Source organism: Thalassophryne amazonica, chromosome 12, assembly GCF_902500255.1.
Source record: "Thalassophryne amazonica chromosome 12, fThaAma1.1, whole genome shotgun sequence".
In the NCBI taxonomy this organism is placed as follows: Eukaryota; Metazoa; Chordata; class Actinopteri; order Batrachoidiformes; family Batrachoididae; genus Thalassophryne; species Thalassophryne amazonica.
Window position 1 is genome coordinate 89526192 of NC_047114.1, and position 19713 is coordinate 89545904.

General features: G+C 42.9%; 1 protein-coding gene across 1 annotated transcript in view; it reads right to left on the reverse strand.

Moving 5' to 3' along the window:
- Window positions 1-239: 239 nt before the first annotated feature.
- The window catches only part of bcl2b (BCL2 apoptosis regulator b), a 75494-nt gene continuing 56020 nt past the window's right edge, over window positions 240-19713 (reverse strand). The window contains exon 2 of the mRNA XM_034182394.1: window positions 240-1226. Coding sequence (XP_034038285.1) covers window positions 1089-1226 — 138 coding nt within the window. The 3' untranslated portion in view covers window positions 240-1088. The remainder of the gene's footprint in view (window positions 1227-19713) is intronic.

Sequence of the window (19713 nt, forward strand, 5' to 3'; positions counted from 1 at the left end):
TTTTGCCATGCAGTCCTCCCAACTACCAATACAGAATACTGGTAGATTGGTTGAATTTATGGGCTTTAAACAAAACAAAATAATATTGCAACACACACAGAAAACCCAGGTAACTGCCCCCAGTGGTGATGGAAAACTGCAAGCACAAACAGCTATGCCTGTTATAACATCAATCCAACTTACACCAGTGTACAGCAGGGCAGAAGGGTGGGTGTAGGTGTTGGGTGTGCATTTTATAAAAATGACACAACTGAGTGATGAAATTCTGCATATATAAACTGGCAGCGCACAAACTGCCTCCCACATGTTTTGAAATGTAATCTAGTCCGTGCAACTTTTGCACAGCAGCGGACTGGTGGAGCATTTTTCTAATTTTTTAGTTGCAACACAGATTAGCACGAACACACACCTGATGTTGACAGTTGTTAGCTACATGTCTAGTGCTACTTCTTTTTGCTCCTCCCATTTTTCCTCAGAGCCACCACAGTGTATTCAGTATGGATCTGCATGTTGCTTTGGCACTTTTTTTAAATTATTTTTTTAAATGCAGGATTATATGCAAGTCTGTTTTTGCAAAACTGATCCAAATAATCTCAAATTGTGTTTACATTTCTAGGATCTGCTCCAAAATTACTGTTTCATGACAAAATCAACTATTCTCTAAGTTACAAGATTAAATGTTGCTAATTTACCAACAAACACAAGCAAGTAAAACCATTAGCTAAACTATTTGAATGTCATGCACAGTCCACTCCCCCTTGGCCTCCTCATCTACAAATTTCTGGAGCCGCCCTTGTGAAATTGGTGTGATTTATATCTGGGCTGCTTTTCTTCCAAAAAAAAAGCATCTTGCTGGGTGCATCCCGTTCCTTCAGTTGTTTGGATTTGATTGGAGTCTTTGTTTTGACATGGAGGAGTGAGAAAAAGGGAGTTTCAGAGAGAAGGCTTTGAAGAGAGCCAGAGTGGGGGGAAGGGGGGGTAGTCTGAAGGGTGTCTCTGAGGGGTCAGGGGCATCTTTAAAAGGAAACAGGAGGGGGTGCAAAGATGAAGGTGAGGAATGAAGTCAAGCTGATGGAAACAGGACGGCTTCACTTCTGGGTCAGGTACGCGCCGATGGTGAAGCTCGCTGCCCCGAGCGCTGCCAGGCCGAAGACTGTCTTGATGGAGGGCCAGGAGCAACTGAAGACAGAGTCCCTCTGTCTGTCATACAGCTCCACAAAGGCATCCTAAAAACAGACGAGAAAGATATTTATTAATGCTGCACAAAAAATAAATAAAACTAACAAAACATGACGGTCTGTGTACAGTGGGTGGAGCCAGAAAACTGCTTAAAGGGTCAGTTGAGGGGAGGTGATGGTCTAGTGGTTAAGGCGTTGGGCTTGAGATCAGAAGATCCTCAGTTCAAATCCCAGCCTGACTGGAAGATCACTAAAGGCCCTTGGGCAAGGTCCTTAATCCCTTATTGCTCCCACTGTGAAGTGAGCACCTTGTATTGGAGGACCCTCACATTGGGGTGAATGTGAGGCACTGATGTGTAAAGCGCTTTGAGCATCTGATGCAGATGGAAAAGCACTACATAAATATAGTCCATTTAAATATCGTAAGTTTGCACCCTGAGATTTTGTAGACGATATAGGCATTGCTTGAATTTCATGTTGCATTAAGTGGAAACTGGGAATTATGAATTTTCCAATTTTCAAGTAGGGAAAATGCATCTAGTAAAACTATAATGCAACTTCCGTCTCTCCACTGGTTTATTTTGGTAATTCAAGCAAAAACTGCAACTAACTGTTCAGATCTATGTGAGCATTGTATAACCTGTCTTGCAGATATTCAGCAAAATTTCCATGTGAAATATGCCATTTTATTCTACTTTCTTCCTGATTTCTTCCTAATGGGATCTCTGGCCATCTATGCTAATCTGCTTTTTTTGGTGGTAGTGGTAGTGGTGGTGGTGGTGGTGGGGGGGTATAAGTTACAGATGCAATAGAATTAAAATGACTCATGTATAATAAAATTATAATGGTGCTGAGAAATAACCTTTTTAATTACCTAAATTATAACAAAAAAAAATCAAAAGGGGCTCCACCTTTAAATCCACGCATCACGTTTATTTTTTACTTGTCTAGATTCTTAAGACACCTTTTAAAATAACCAGACTCTGCCCCCAAATGTCATGGTACCACAACTCCAACAAAACAAATCAAATAAAAATGTTCACTCCCGAATTTTTGTTGAATAAAATAATTACGTCTAGTTTCTATCCAGTGCAACAAACACATATGATTGAAAATATAACCTTCTTGGCTGAGATAAATATGTGTTGCTGTAGCACTAAGATAAGTGAGAATTTTGTAATGTGGGTGATTACACCTTTTAAAAATGTAAATCCCTTTGGAACTTACCAAATATGGGTGGAAATAGAGTGTTATTACACCCACGCTGTTGGTAGTTCCATTACAACAACACACACAAACACTAGACCCCCCCCAAAAAAAACAGCCCATCCACCACAAATTCTTTTGGCGTGTGGACGAGCGCTGCACCATACGAGCATAAATATATTAATGCAGCAAGCTCAGAGAGCGCATTCTGCTGCTCTCAGGATTTTTAAGCGTCTCTTACAAATTGAGCATGTGTTCATGCAATGACTGCAGAGACACTATACCGCCACAGTGTCTTTGGCAAGGAGACGCACCCGTGTGGACAGCTGGAACAGTTGGACTCATGGTTCACACAGGTTCACTGGCTTTTTTTTTCTTCTTCTTTTCTTTAATAATCAAGTCTCTTTTGTTTTGATGGTGAGCATATCTGGAGCCGACCCATTTGTGAATAACAGTCAATTATTAACTTTAATTCACGGCATCATTATTGTGTCAGTTCCTGCAGGAATTTGTTATGTTGCTATTTTAATCTGTCTCAATTCTTCTACAGTAATTATATTTTGTGGAATCCTAAGGGGTATACTGCGTGCTTTTTTTATTTGACCTTGATCCAGCAACAGCAAACTGGGTCTTCATACATGCCTTATTCTTGTGTGAATTTGAAATAATCAAACAAAAGCCCTCACAGGAGTTTTTAAAAAAAGAGAGACATCCATTCTGGAGGTCTGTAGGGAGACAAAAGTATTTCCCGTTTCCTTCTACTCCCTTCCTGTCCTGTGGCATTCCTGAGGCCAGGAACCTGTGACACCGGAAGAATCAGCGCTTTCTTTCCAGTTTTAGCCCTCTGGTGTCTCCATTGGAACAGCTCAGCTCTTTATAACCCAACACTGCAACCTTTTTGTTTGAAAAATTGAGAACAAAATGTCAAATGGTTTCTTTGGCAAATGCTTCTTGTCTTTCTATTGATCACTTCTTTCTCGCTAAGGAAATGAGATTTTAGATGACCAACATTTCCACCCATCACATCCATGCGAATCATTTCATGCAGATTTGGCGACATTAGGTGGGAAATGCCCCATATGTTAATATTGGCCACATCAGTTGACCAGATTCTATGGAACTGGTCAGGGTCTTGCTTGGCAGCTGCCCAGGCAGGCAACTGGTCAGTCTCCCCCCTCTTGAAAGTAGCCATCTGTCTGTCACAAGTGATAGAGGGGCATCCCCTTGACTGCTTCTAGTTGCTATGGTCTTCAGCACTGCTGCACAGAGAAATGTGACACCCCCTCATGATGCAAGTGGTACGCCCCATTGGAGTCTCCCTAAGTAATCCTTAATCTGATATAAAGTCATCTCATTGGCACCCATGTAGCAAAGACATCCAGATCTCACCTTTAGGTCACTGGGCTGAATCCAGCTCTCACAACCCTACCAGGATCCTAAAAACGTGGACATTTGTCCTCTTATAAAGACAGCAGCATCACCAAACACTTGTGTTCAGCGACCTCATGAAGTGGTATCTGGTACCAATGGAAGGATTTGCCATAGCAACTTCCACAACCTCAGTACACCAAACACTGGCGCGACCAGACCGTATGTAGACGTACCCACCCATCAAGATCTGGCCACTTATATATCTGCTTGGAGAGAGCTGCCACTGCATTGTGAAACTTTCCAAGCTCCCTTGATGGCAGTGGAAGCTGGTTATCCTTACTGAACAATAAAATGTTCCAGCTGCAACAAACCCCTCAGCATCGGTCACCTCCCTCTGAGACAAAACCCTTGGTGCTCTGGTGTGGTTTCTCTTTTCCAGAGATGACGATGATCCAAACAGCTTCCCTCCCCTTCCCCTGTGTGCTGTCCTCCAATGGAAGGCAGCAGCAGAGTTACTCCCACAGTGTGTGGAAACAAGAGATCTTCTTTCCTGGTTTTGACCTTTGCAAAGTGTTTTATGGTGGCTGAAGTGGTAATCCTGCCCGGCTCCTCCCCACCAAAAGGGTAGTATCTGCAGGCTGAAGGACCACCTACAGTCCTGCAGGCAGTTTAATGTTGTGCACAGGATAGGATGCCTTAGATCGTAGCAAAATGTAAACAGTTGGGAATTGTGTGTTTGATAATTGATGTGTTTTTTTTTTGTTTTTGTTTTTTTTTGTATGCAGCCATCCTGCTATAACCGATCTCACAAGTGAATCAGAGTGGGTACCTGGGCTGGGAGGGCACTTGGGAAGATCAGGGGCCATGTGTGTTTCTACGGGTAGAACTGGAGTTGCATCAAGAAGGGCATCCGGCGTAAAAAACATGCCGATTCATAATGTGTTGTGGATGTGGTCTAGATTAGCTGTTGTGGCCCTGAAAAAAGTGACAGCAGCTGAACTATGATGTTTTTGCTCTGTTCTCCCCGAAACTAAGCCATTGTTTCCAAATCATTTAAATTCAATCATGTTTGGATTAAATATAGAACATTTGTAAAAGCAACAAGATCACACTGCTTGTTTTTTTGTTTAAAGAAACTTTTTTCAAGGGCAAGGGTCACAAAAAGTGTTGCATGTAGTCTACCTTCTGTATTTTATTTATTTTTTTTATATATAATGTTGGAAAGCAGTGTGGTGCTTTTAATAAAGTGCATCTGTTTTAAGTCACAAAATGAGCAGACCGCTCAAAAGTAAGTGGGGGCGACATAGTGTTCGACACGTTTACACAGTGCAAATTACAAAATCCTCTTTCTGCCCTCGGGGGCGTGGCAAGGGCAATAATTAGGGACAAGCTCCTCTGTCAGACCTCCAGTTGAGACATTTGCAGTGACACTCTCCTGGTAAAAAGGCCGCCCACTCCTGGAAAATAACAGTGTGCTTAAACAACAGCAGAAGTCAACCGCCAGCTCCCACAGCAAGTACATGTGACTGAGACACGAGCACGGCCAGCAGCAAACTCATGATCCATGTCCTCGGTGTGTCACAGACAGTCGCTGCAGATTATCATCTGTTTGGATCTGACACAAAGGCGGGCCAATTACTGTAAGAGGTTCATAAGAGCAGTGATGGATGTTTGAAAAGAGTCTTCACAAGGGCACGGAGGGTAATAACTCCAGGGAGGAGGGGAGATGAGGCGGGGGGAGTCAGGTGGCTATCATGAGACAGAGACATGCAATTTTCAGCTCCTGGAACCTTTTCACCCACATGCTACTAAGCAGCACCATGTGAGTGCTGAAAAACAACTTGATCTCTCACTGAACTAAAAATATGAATCAGAAGAAAACAATAAGCAGCTGCAGGAGGACGCAGAAGGATGAGCAAGATTGGGGAGGGACAAAACGCCTGTATTCAACACCAACAAAAAGCTATAATCCTCCAAATCTCATCTTTGCCCTGCAGCAAACCACCTGCCACCAGCAGCAGGTGTGCATCCAGGGAATAAAACTAGCCTGCACTTCCCTGTGGTATTCATTTCTTGGATCGTTGCTTTTTAAAAGGTCACATCAGCTCGACAGAAGCCAACAATCCCAAGTGGGAAAATGCAGTTCAAGCAGGTTTACGCAGCCTCTTCATTTTTCTTACACAATGGATCCCTCCGACAAGTACAGACGACCCCGTAAAGCACTGAATAACCAACACTTGACAAGATGCCATTCTCAGGCCATGTGGTGGCAACTTGCTGCCTGAGTGTCATGGTTACCCCGTGTGGCAGCTTCACACATGATTTGCTTTTCCCACCAGCGGGAGAGCCACTCCTCAGCCTCTCATTTGTTTTTCTCATGGCTGTCCCTCCAGGGTTATCTTTGGTGAGTTTCTCATAGACACAAAGGTAGTTTTTTGAGATTTTTTTGGTGGGTAAATAGACCTGAAAATGCACCAGAATACATCTGAGATTTAAAATTTTTCACATTTGCGAGATAATCCTTAGATCACAGATGAGTTTTGCACAATTTTGCAGATCAAAAATTTCTCAACCTTTTTCTTTGACCTTATTTTTAACTGGTCAGCTTCGTCTTTTAAAGATGCTATAAATGCTAGCTTAAACACAAATGCAATGGCCCAGTCACATGGCACACAACAATTCCTCAGCGAAGGGAAAAAAGTAAAAAAAAGTCAATTCATTGAGAAAAGTTGGACTAAAGAGCTTTATCACAGAATAGCCTGCGAATTAAGAGCGCAAAAAGGGATGAAAGAGGAACTTAACAAAACCGAAGCTAAGGATTTCAAGGCTTTAAAAGATAAGTGCCTGGAGCCACAGCTGGAGCAGTGTGTGTCTGCATCTCTGAGTTCCAGGACTCTGCACTGGGACGGAGCTCATAGCCCATTAAAGCTGACCCCCCACCCAGATAAAAAATATCCAAGCAAGCAGGCTGAGTTTGCCCTCTAATTTCCGACGGTACATGAACGCAGTGGAGCAGCAGCAGCGCTCAGAAACCGGCTTCTGTACTGTGTGAAAACATTCAGCTGGTCGAATGAAGTCAGACAAACACTAACGTTACAAAAACTAAGCAAATGATTAAAAAACCGTCAAGAACGAGAGCACAACGAAACACGGACAAATTGAGGTTTTCGTTGCCTTTCATTCAAATTTTTCAACAGTTTAAAAATCCTGACAAAGCACCAGCTGCAGGAACAAAGCTGAACAAAGGTTAAACTATGCCAACGAAAGTCCAGATTTCTTGTTTCATTAGGGCTTCGTTGCCCTTCATTAAGTGCCGTGTGACTGGACCATAACATTGCACGGCTGTTTGCTGTGTGACGAAGTGGTGGCATAATTTTGTCCTGGGCAGAGGCCGAAGCAACACTCACTCTGCATGTGTTGTGATCCGGGCTTTTCTTGTTTACATAGCTGTACATTTACTGAAGGAGCAGCTGGATTTGTGCAAGTCTCATGCTCATATCCAGTGTATTTCAGTTCTGCTTCCTACATGTCACTGTGCAGTCAAGATGACTCATATTAGCAGGTTTCTAGAAATTCATCCCCCCCCAAGAAACTGTGTTCAGAGGCTACACTGGGTCAACAAGGGTCTGGCATTTCCCAATTTGGGAGTCCTTTGAGCTGGTAAAAGGCTTCAAATGGCCTTTTCTGCTCCTCAATGCAGGGGGGGGGGGGTTAAAGGCTGGGGAGTTGTAGCCAAAAGAAAGCAAGTGTTTGGTCTGAGATGCTGGTGCTAGTGTGACATCTAGTGGCACTCAGTTACTTACAGCACTTTTAACATTGCAAGCTGTGAATTTATCATTTCAAGAAGCGTTAAATTTTATCGCATTCTGGAACTACGTGTGGGCTGAGTTTAGTAAATTGGATTGAAACCAGCCATGAAGGGCCAGTAGAGACAGTTTGGCATCACTTTCGTTAAGCTCTGCCTGACAGTTTACAGTAAAACGATTCATGCACATTTGTCTCTGTATCCCTTTATGTTACAAGGAGATGTAATAACTAAATCCTGAAGAAGTGGGCTAGTGACTAGAAGATTCATTAAATTCCCGAACAGACTGGAAAGTCACTAGCGTGCCCTCCACCAAAGCTGATGCATGTACGATTCTGCCAGAATATTACAGACTGCTGTGACCCGTGTTCAGTGAACTGACCTTGATATCCTGTCAATGTTGGGCTGAAAAGATAAAATTTTGGCGTATATAGGGAAAGCAGTAAGTACTGATCACTGTGTATGGTCGTGTAGCTGTTCACTAAATTAAAATGCCAGTTAAATGTAATAATCTACGTAAGACGGAACGGTCTGGAGCATCCCTAGTTTTGTGCTTTTCTGGAGAAAATTCAAGCAGAACATCGTGATCGCGCAGTACTTTCAGAGAACTGTTGTTTCTTCGCGATTGTTCAGATGACCGCCTGAGCAGACAGACATGACCAGTGGTTTGTGGGTAATCTGACTTTGACAGACCACATTGTTCTGTTCCTTGTGCCAGTTTATGTTATCATAATGGTAGCAGGAAATACCAAATGCTTGTGATTACCCCTGGGTGTCTCCTGCTGTTGGGAGTGATTCCACGCCTTGTGTGCATGATAGTGAGTCATCTTTCGCAGTTGGGTAACTCGATTAAAACCACAAGCAGCACGTTGCCAACACAGAGAAATGGTTAGGCAGTCATCACTGTTTTGGAGCATTTTTGTGGGTAATTACGGCAAGACCGAGCTCTTGTCATTCAGAGAAAGAAAGGGAGCGAGAACAGGATGTGGGTTAAAGTTCATCTTGTAATTAAAACGGCAATTGTGGCTTCGCCGCTATATTCACCTCTGAACCGAGCTTTTCCCCATGCTCTGTTTATAGCTGAAGTGTTCACATCGAGTAGTCTCCGTACAATATTGCTTGTGCTGCTGCTCCTCTTTGATTTCCTAATAAGGGTCTTGCACATGTCTCCTGAGCTAATTAAACTCAAACAAAACTCCCATATCAGGAGCCAGGGGGAGTAATGGAAGATTTAAAAAACATGCAGGGAATGAATTAACAGCATTATGCTTTGTAACTGATCTGTACTGATCAAAATACGCACTTATCTTTCCACTTTCTTACACAGTATTGTAGAAGAGGTAGCTAATCTGGGTCCTTGGACAAGACACTTCATCTGCATTGACCCAGCCCACCCAGTTTCCTGCATCAGGCTGGAGTCAGGGGAAGTTGTGCACTTTCATCTGCTTCACACTGCGGAATCTGGGGTAAGCACTATATAAGACTTCAGACGCTGCAAACACATAGACTTGCCTAACTGTCCACTCCCATTCTGGGAGCCTACTGCACTTTCTGCATGTGTGAGAGATACATTAATAAAAGAGACCACATAAATGGCAACCTTAACTTAGGATGGGTTTTGTGTGTGTGTTGGGCCCATATTATGTGTATATATAGTGGACAAAGCCTGCATGACGCCACCCGTAGGTTTTCTAGAGAGACCTGGAACAGGCGATATGAAGCTATGTCTGGGGGTTGCCATGTTGGCAGCCCCTGCCATGCTGATTCATGATGAACTCATTAATGCGTAAAGGGGTGGAGTGCGGGTGGCTCAATGTGTGTCTAAAGAAGCCTGAACAACCCCCTGTCGTCGAGGCCAACCACCTAAACTAGCAGGCTAGTCTCGGTTTGGATGTTTGTTAAATCATTTTTGGGGACTGCATGGTGGTTCTCACAACAATTTGCTTTAGTGTGGAAATTTAAAAGTTATGAGCCGCTTATTTTCTCAGTAATCGCGCATTAAGTGGACCCAACGAATGAAGCTACCAACAACTACTAAAAGTGCTAACATTGTTAGCATACAATATTAAGTAAGATAAGTTCACTCAGCACAAATATTGCAGCAGAGATGTTTTAGAAGACATATTATTAACAAGCCATATTATTCCAGATGTTTGTAATGAAATACTCCAAACAAAACAGACTCCACAACAGCGAGCAGCCACACTGAGCAGATTCTGAGTTAAGGTCAGACCGTATGACATGTGGAGTCGCTGGGCTCAGCTGATGTCATTCGAAGCAACCACGCCCACAATTATACAGAACTTTATGGCTTAAACCATCTTAGACTAAGAAGATAGAAAAAAATTCACCCCCTACATGTTGTCACGGAGGAGGAAACTCTATAGAGATCAAGACTGTTTTTGTACCAGGCTGTAAACATGTTTATTTCTGCTCTAAAGCTGGACATTTTAACACTACCCATCAGTGTTGTGATGTGCATTATAATATAACATTAACATTTTTAAAGTAACAGTTTCATTGTCATTCATTTTCTAAACCCGCTTATTCCAGTTAAGTGTCACAGAGGGGCTGGATCCTATCCGAGGGTGTCATTGGACAAGAGGTGGGGTACACCCTGGAAAGGTCACCAGTCTATTGCAGGGCCAACACATACAAACAGACACTCAGTCACACTCTCGCTCAAACCTACGAGCAACCAGAGGGATCACAAGCAAACATATGGAGATCATGGAAACAGAAAGACCAGGGGCCTCATGTACAAAAACATGCATGGATTTCCTACTGAAACATGGCTCTAAAACCCATAAACTGTCATACACACGAAAAATTCCAGATGTATGTGTCCGTACGCATGGATCCAAGCACGTTCTGTTTGTACATCCCAATCAACGTGGAATTGATGCAGATGTACGAAACTCCTCCCTTTCCACGCCCCTACTTAAATATGTAAGTTCATGTAAATAGGCGCCGGGAGCTGGGATTCCCCACTCCGTCAGATTAGTCAACATGAACACAGAAAATAAATTATACCAAGTGTGAGCTACAGATGATGGAAATTAAGTGGATACACACAGGGATAGTTTATTTGGTACCTTGTCAAATGCAATAAACATGAAACAGAAAAAAGTCACGTTTTTGTGTGTACACACGTTTTGTATATGATGCCCCAGGTCAGAAGCGAAGCTGGGACCTTCACACTGTGAGGCAAAAGTGCTAATCACTAAGCCGCTGTGCTGGCCAAGTACCAGTATATGGTGTTAAAGTTTTATACTGTACTGTTACTATCCTACTACAACTTAACTGGTTTGAGGTGCTCTGTGGAGGGAGGATATGAAACACATTTAAAAGGGAAAAGAAAAATTAAAATAAGGCACTATCCTATAACCAGAGTTGAGCACATGGTGTGAAATGGTATGGTATGGTATGATATGATTTTATTTCTCAGGGACAGTGCACAATAATACATTGACCTAAAAAACAGGAAAGATGCATTGTGCCAGGTTATAGCAAAAATACTAATTTCCACCTGTAGTCCCTGGACAGGTTGATGTCTAACTATAAGTGACAGAGTTTGTAAGTGAAAAGAAAATCCATTTAGCACAAAGACTATTCATACTGTAAACATATCATACCTCGCCCCTCAAATATACCATTCATTAAAAACTTTCAACATTTTATCAATTGAGACATATACAAAAGATACCACTTTGTTCACACTCATCATATATATATATATATATATATATATATATATATATATATATATATAATCCAGTCTGAAAGACATTATTTACGTAGATGTGGTTGGCATAACAATATGATGAGATTGGGCAAGAGTACGATTGGTATCGTTTGTCAATATAAATGCACAGCGAAGCAAAAAAAAAAAAAAAAGTTCTCCAGACACAATAGGTGACAGGACAGCAAGGTCAGATTTGATTGAGTCTCTAGAGTGTCATCCATCGAACAGCCGGCTGAAAATGAGATGACTGAGGAGTTTGTTGCAATTCTCATTACCCAGTAAATCCCCTCGTGTCAGCACCTCGGAACAGCTTGGAGCCGAGGACACGGAGCCCTTCACTAAACTGTGACAATATGGCAACACTAAGAAATAGCGAACACACCCTTACAATCTGGGACAAAACCCAAAATACATGCAGCCAATAAGTGAAAAATCATTAAGTCAACCAACAAGACTATGATTGCTGCTGAGAAGCGTCATTGAGAATAATTATCCTTGATCAGAATATCAATATAATAGTTCATTTTACAATGATGTAAAACAGTTTGCCAGGTAAAACCCATTTCTGAGTGGGAAATTTTGTATTTTTTTTTTGCTGATACTAGGACACGGCATTAAACAGGATATTTAGGGAAGAACCCTGCTGTGTGATGATTTGCGGACGTTCATGCTGGTTTTATGGTCGCAAATTGAGCTTTAAAACAGATATTTGAGACCGTAATTCAGCATGAACATCCGCAAATCGTCCGACACATGGGGGTTATTCCCATTCTAATCCAATTCCATCGTTTGCACGGTTTATTTTTCTGTAGGTAATTCGGTCAGTGAGGCTTACCGTTGAGGCAGCATCGCCCCAACAGCGGTCAGGGAGCAGAGTAATCCATCAAATGTGAAAATCCATCAAATCCATCAAATGTGAAATTTCTATTCTGTATCAGAATCCACATCAGTACCTTTGTAGGGTAGCTTAAATTCACCCTTTTTGGTATCGTTGTCGCTACGTGACTTTCTCTCACTCTGAGCTATCTGCGTAGCAGTTGGTGCTGTCAGGATGTGGAGTAATACATGAAATGTGAAACAAGCCAATCAGATTTGCGGAAAAATGTAGTTGGATTAGAATAATATTTATATATAGTAGTCAAGAAGTAACAGTTTTTTTCCCCAAAAGCAATTTCAGATAATACCCGCATACTGTGGCTGTACCGGGGTGGTGGCCAAGTGATTGGTGCACTTGGTTTCAGTGCAGAAGGTTTGTGGTTCAAACCCCACCCCTGCCACATTTCTCCATGTAATGTGGAGTTGCATCAGGAAGGACATCCTTTGTAAAACTTGTGCCTTTTCAGTATGCAGATTCACCTCAGATTTGCTGTGGCAACCACGAGTACAAACAAGGGAGCAACTGAAGGGATTTACTTTTACCCGCATACTGTAGCTGTGCTCAATTGAATCCTACCCCCCCTACGTGAGGAAAAAGGTCTTTCCTTTAACAATCAACTTTAGTTTCATTTGAGAAATGAATAACGGCTTAGGGGAGAAAACAAACACAACTTATGAGGTTTTCAAAAGTGCAGATTTACATCTTTTATACTGGTTTGGTTAAAGCTGAAGTTCAGTACTCCATTGGGCTACAAGAGATCTTGTTTTTTGTTAGCAGGACAGGTCTTGGAGCAAACACTGGTGTGGTGCATTGCCACTTCCGCCATAGTAGAACCGCCTTGTGTCATGGATGCCCATCACCCAGGCCACACAACCGGTCCATCCCCACCTGCTGAAAGTAACGATCTATCTGCCACAGACAGATGAATCATGGTCATCCCATTGTCCTTCCCAAGCCCTTGGGTCCTCAACACTGAGGCTCACACCCCGAGAAATGTGCCACATGGCCAAAATGTTGGCGCTGATGTTCGCTCACGATGTAAGTGATACTCCTCTTCTGAGTCTCCATAAGTAATCTTTAGTTTGACACCAAGTCATTCCAGCAGTACCGAAAAATCCTCTGAAGAGACCTACTTTAGCTCAGATCAGATTAGATAGAACTTTATTGATCCCTTGGGAAGACTCCCTCAGGGAAATTGAGGTTCCAGCAGCACTGTATAGCAGCACATAAGGTATCCTCTCCTTCCCGTCCTCTGTCTTCCTGTTACTCCTCCTCCCCCCGAGTAAGGAGTTGTACAGTCTGATGGCCTGAGGGACAAAGGTGTTTTTCAGTCTACTGGTCCTGCACTTGGGAAGGAGCAGTCTGTGGCTGAAGAGGCTCCTCTGGTTGCTGATGACTGTGTGCAGAGGGTGACTGGCATCATCCATAATGTCTTTGACACAGGAGAGCACTACAGGCCTTGTCTTTGGAAGGTGGCGACACTCTGATCTGATCTGATGACCTTCCACTGCTGTTGGAGCTTGGAAAAGTTCAGTCATCGTTGGCAAGAATACCTAATATACATATTAGCACTGCCCCCGCCCCTCCCCCAAGCATTCATATCATTTGGGTTGTACATTTAATGACCACATAATGTGCCAAGTATGGAATTTTAAAAAGAAGAGAAGTTGAAGTCCTGATTTGAAACAAAGGAAAATTTGCATCAGCTTGACTGTCTTAGCTCAGGTTTCATGTTTGGCAGAGTCCTACACTACGCTATGGTGCAAAGCAAAAAACAATGTTGATGTTCCATGCTACCCTAAAGGCTCATAAATATTCATACAAGTGTCAGCAGCAGTATTTGTGTGTTTACAAAACACTGCGCTCTCCCGTGGGACTGCGTCTGCTGCACTGAAACATGAAAAGCGATAGCCAGTAAATCACCCACACTCCTCATGACACTCTGCGTTTTTATTGTCTCCATTATTCATTGTTTAAACCGCTGGATAAATGAGGACTGTAACTTTACACATGAGACTTTGGTTTCTTTGGAGACAAATAACACTTCAGTGAGTTAGATTTATCCCATCAAGGAGACAGGAAAACCTTTGGTTTCAATCTATCTTGTTTGAGCAAGCAGCATCTTTGTTCTGGAGAAGATTTGCAAGATTTGGAATTGAATTGAAACTCACTTTTGATCTCACTTAACCTTGACAGAGTTGTTATATGATCTTTGCAAGCTTTTTATTCTCATCAGGCCAGCTGATTCCACCACTCCCCGCCAACGCCTTTGATCCTCCATGAAATGAAGGACGTGGTGACCTTGATGCCTCACAGTGGATGGATGCAGACAGTGTTTGCTCTCCTGTCACTTGCCTTTACACCTCCTCTGCGGCACTCTTGGTTTAAATGCACGCTGGCACACCTTCCATAGCTCACAGAGTATCATTTACACGCAGGTGCTGCTGTATGCAGAACAAAACATTAAAGCGAAGGTAAATCCATGTACACAGTTCTCCTCGACTATAAATCTGCATCTGTAGCTCTTCCCATAATTTTAACCTTTTGAGTTTTGTGGCAGCTTCTAAAAAGCTGCTCTCAAATTACAGTAGTTATGTGGAACAGCTAATATGAACTGCCAGAGACTTTGTTGCAAGTCAGTAGCCACTTGTAATTGCACCCAACAACCACCATGTGGCACTGCTTGTATTTTCGGAAAAGTACCAAAAGTATGTCGTGAAGAAGGTGAACTTCTTTGGATTCGCCACTACTGAAGACAAATGAACTGTGCTCTATTAGGTAATGTTAAGTATTGGCTTTTATTTAACCCTGACCATAATTAGCAGTTTTAATTGTAGCGAAGCACTGCATGAACAAAAGCCAGAAAAATACTTTAATAAGATTTGCCAGAACCATACTGAGTGAATATGAGGGTCTTCTCTTGGAAATTTATCTGTAAAAAATGGGATATTCTTATAGCTAGGATATTCTTTACAGCTTAAAGGACATGTTGCATGTTTTTTTTAACATCCCAGTTAGCAACACAACATCAAAGTACTCATGATTGTCCGTCTCCCTGCGCACATGCACTCATAATTAGTGGTTTCTGATATTTTTTATTCCTCTCCCGAAGTGAGGTATTAGGTGCATTTCCAGAAATGTCTCGCACGGCAATTCTCAGCATTTCTCTGCGTGTGACGTACTTAATAGCAAAACTGAAACATCTCAGACAGAGACAGACAGAGGGAAACAAATGCAGTTATGTCTGATAATGAACCTTCTGAGCTTTTCTTTGAAAGCAGTGGCTCGGATTTACAGAGGAGACGACACACTTCATCTCAAAACTCAACTTTTTCAGAGTCTGTTGGATTTTGGATGCTGCTGTTTGTGTCGCAGGTGCTGGTTTACTGCTGCTGTGACCATGGACATGATTGGACACGCAGATGTATGTCTTGTATTGGAAAAACTCAGAAGATGCTATTTTCAGGAGATAATGGTCTCTCTAATGTGCCACAATCCTGACAGAATTTGAGTCGAAGGCAAAGCTGCGATCAGGCATTATGCGAAAAACCTGAGAACAAGTGGACCCGGACATTATTCTCTGTCCGAGTGAAACTTGAAAATGAACTCTGGCTGTGGATCCGAGTGAGGACGAGTGGACCATTCCATGGCTGGTGATCGCAATTGCGATCATGCGCACGAGGGCTTCTTTTTGTTGTGGACTAATTTGGAAATCTTTACACTGGGGTGAGTAGCCATTGCAGATTTTACCTCCATGTCGTGTTGAAATGACAAAGAAATGGATAGAAACACTGTTCTGCCCCAGGGAGATGATTTAAAGTTCTCCAACATGCAAGGTGTTTTTATGAAATGGGGGGGCTGCTCATAAAATGTGCTTTTAAACCATTTCCTGGATAGAAAAGAATTGTTTTCAGAAGGCCTTTTTCAAAAAATGTCTTACAAAAAGGAGTTGTCTTATATACAAGTACAAGTTTTAGTTCAACATAGTAGAGAAGCTTAAATCTTCAACTGGACTGGGTTGCTTGACGCGAGGACGTTTCGCTTCAAATCACAGAAGCTTCCTCAGCTAAAATTCTTGCTCTGGTAGTCTGACTTCTGTCTTGACTCTTGTAGAGAAGAATAAACCAGAAGCCAACAAAAGCTGGAGTTTTTTAACCTAACCAGAGCCCTCGACCCCAGACCCGCTGACTGCTATAGGCTAGTGACTAAACAATAGCTCTAATTAGCACCTATTGTGCTCTAGTTAGCACTCTTCTAATGATGGGATGGAAGCCTCCCCTGATGGCTCCCTTGACGACTCTCCTGATGACGTGAATGACTCATTACCATGAACAAAAGACTGAAACTGCTTTGACCTGAGTACCCCATTGTAAACAGGGGACAAAGCATGTCTGAGACCCGCCCCCCGGTTAAGGCTGGGTTTCAACTGTTTTACAAAGAATGCTTCCTTGACACCTCTCTCAAACCGTTTCTTCTCTCTGGCTAAGATTTTAACCTCTTTGTCCTCAAACGTGTGGTTAGTGTCTTTCAGGTGGAGATGAACTGCAGACTGAGGTCCACTGGCGACCTCTCTGCTGGTATAGCCTCTTGTTTAAAGGTTGCTTAGTCTCACCTATGTAGTGTTCATTACAGTTTTCCTGACATCTGATATAATACAGTACATTGCTCTGTTTGTAACTAGGGATCTTGTCCTTAGGGTGAACTCATTTCTGTCTCAAGGTGTTAACCGGTTTAAAGTAAACTGGGATTTTTGTGCTGTCTGAAGATCCTCTGTAGTTTTTCCCCTACTCCTGCTAAATAAGGGAGAGACACTCCTCTTCTTCTTGTCTCCTGTCTATCTGGTCTCTTTGTTTTCTGGGACTTCTGCACTTTGTCCAGGGACCATCGTGGGTACCCACATACTTTGAGGGCTTTCCGTACAAGTTGTTGTTCTTTAGCCCTTCCCTCTGCAGTTGTGGGCACATGAAGGGCTCTGTGTTGAAGAGTCCTGATCAGCCCGAGCTTGTGTTCAAGGGGGTGGTTTGAGCCAAAGAGCAGATATTGGTCAGTGTGAGTGGGTTTTCTGTAAACCTCTGTCTGGAGCTGCCTGTTCTCTCCAATCGTAACATCACAGTCCAAGAAGGCTAAATGGTTGTTTCTGGCATCCTCACGTGTGAACTTGATATTGGAATCCACCGAATTGTTGTGTTCTGTAAAGTCCTCGACCTCCTGTTGCTTGATTTTAACCTATGTGTCATCGACATATCTGAACCAGTGACTGGGAGAGATGCCCGTGAAAGACGTCAAGGCTGTCTTCTCCACTCGCTCCATGTACAGATTGGCCACAATGGGGGATACCGGAGACCCCATCACACAACCATGGATCTGCCTGTAGTAATTCCCCCTAAACAGGAAATACGTGGTGTTAAGACAGATCTCCAAGAGTTGGCAGATGTGGTCTGGTGTGAGTTTGGTCCTTTCAGGTAGAGACACATCCTCCAGCAGTCTCTGCCTCACAGCTGAGATGGCCTCAGCGGTGGGGATGCAGGTGAACAATGAAGTCACATCAAATGACACCATAGTTTCATCTGCCTCCAGCTGCAGGTCCTTGATCTTGTTCACAAAATCTTGTGAGTTCTCCACATGGTGGTCTGAGTTACCCACTAGAGGAGCCAAAATCCACTTGAGGTGCTTGGCCAAATTGTATGTGATGGAATCTGTGCTACTTACAATAGGCCTGAGTGGCACGTCCTGTTTGTGGATTTTGGGCAGTCCATAGATGCATGGAGTGGTGTCCCCCGGGTACAGTCTGTAGTATGTCTGCCTGTCGATGAGTCCCTCTTTCTCCAGGTTTTGGAGGTAGCTAATGATTTTCTTCTTATAGCCACTCGTGGGGTCTCTCTTCAGACGTTCGTATGTACTGGAGTCACTGAGCAAGTTGTTGATCTTGGCCTTGTAGTCCGATGTGTTCAGGACCACCGTGCATCTGCCTTTATCTGCTGGCAGGATAAAGATGCTTTGGTCCTTCTGCAGTGCTGACAAAGCTTTCTGTTCTTCTCCTGTGATGTTGGACGGAGGAGGCTTAGCACTGTTAAGCACTGCTGTGACTCTTAGTTGGAGGTCCCCAGCTTCTGACTCTGACAAACTGTTGTGTTTAATGGCTGACTCTACTGCAGTGATGTAATCTACTGTCGGTATATGTTTAGGGGTCACTGAGAAATTTAGTCCTTTGGTGAGCACATCCTTTTCTGTCTGTGTAAGAACCCTGTCGGACAGATTCTTTACCCAATTTTCCCTGTTGTCACTAATTTGTCTGGGTGTATCTTTAAAACTACTCCCTCTGAAAGTACACCTTTTCTGCACTAAAAGGTTGTGAAACGTCTTGATTTGCCGCTCCTTACTTTTTAAATGCTCAGCCATTTTAGTTCAACACCTCTTTTGTATAAAATGACAAAGTAGAAACACCACACTAAACCCAAATTTACTGGATTTTTCTTGCAGCCCTCCATACGTAGCATTTGAAATTTACTTTGTAAATTTTATAAACTAACTTTTGAACCTATACGATTCTGTTACTGTTGGTGTAAACTGTTTCTCCAGATGTTGTGGGAAGGTGGTAGTGTGATCATATGAGAGGTCTAATAAATCTTACTAAATTATGGTTTAGTGGTATAGGAAATATTTTAAGGTTTTGGTTTTATTTCTCCTCATGGCTGGTAGGGTTAATTTTAACATTTGACATTACACAATTCCAAAACCTGACACAATGGGTCTCTCAAATGAACACAATGCAACCACCTTCTGAGAGCTTATCCTCTGAGCCCATCTGGTTCTCAGCAGAAGAGGAAGTGTCGCGACTCCTGCTTGGCTATAAATATCACAAAGCTTGCTCTCAGCTCCTGCTTCAGCTTTGGCCAGTCTAATAAAACCGCTTTTATCACTGCTGCTCTGCCCATTTAAAGGCCACCGATGACGTGTACGAGGAGGGAACGGGAAAGGGTCGCTGAGTCACCGTCCACGCTTGAGAGGATTGGTATTTTTGGAGTGCATTAAAGCTAGCTGGAGTGGCCGTCCTGTAAAGACAGGATGTGTGCCACATGGGTGTCTTAACAGCTGTGTCTCCAAGGAGCTCAAAAGATAACCTGCTCCCGTCATGAGTATGTGACTTAAGATAATCACACGCCTGAAAGCCTGTAAACTATCCTGCTGAGATAACCTTGTGACACTGTGTGTCCTCGGATGTTTCGTACCATTATTCACTCAGGAATCCAAGGGTGCACACATAAAGGGTCAGTTGATCAAATTAAAGAAGTATTTAAACCATGCAGTCCAACTCAAAGCTGCTGCAGCTCAGTTAACCCTCTGAGCTCCAAGGAAAGAGCAGCGATTTCAACCCCCGCCCCGTTAGTAAAGTCAGACAAATGTGTGTCTCAGGCTGTAAGTGAAACATCAGAAGTCCAGGTATTTCTGCCTGTCCAAAAAACCCATTTGATCCAGACCACATCTATATAGACAAATGTAGATTATTATTTTAAAACCAGGCAAATCACCA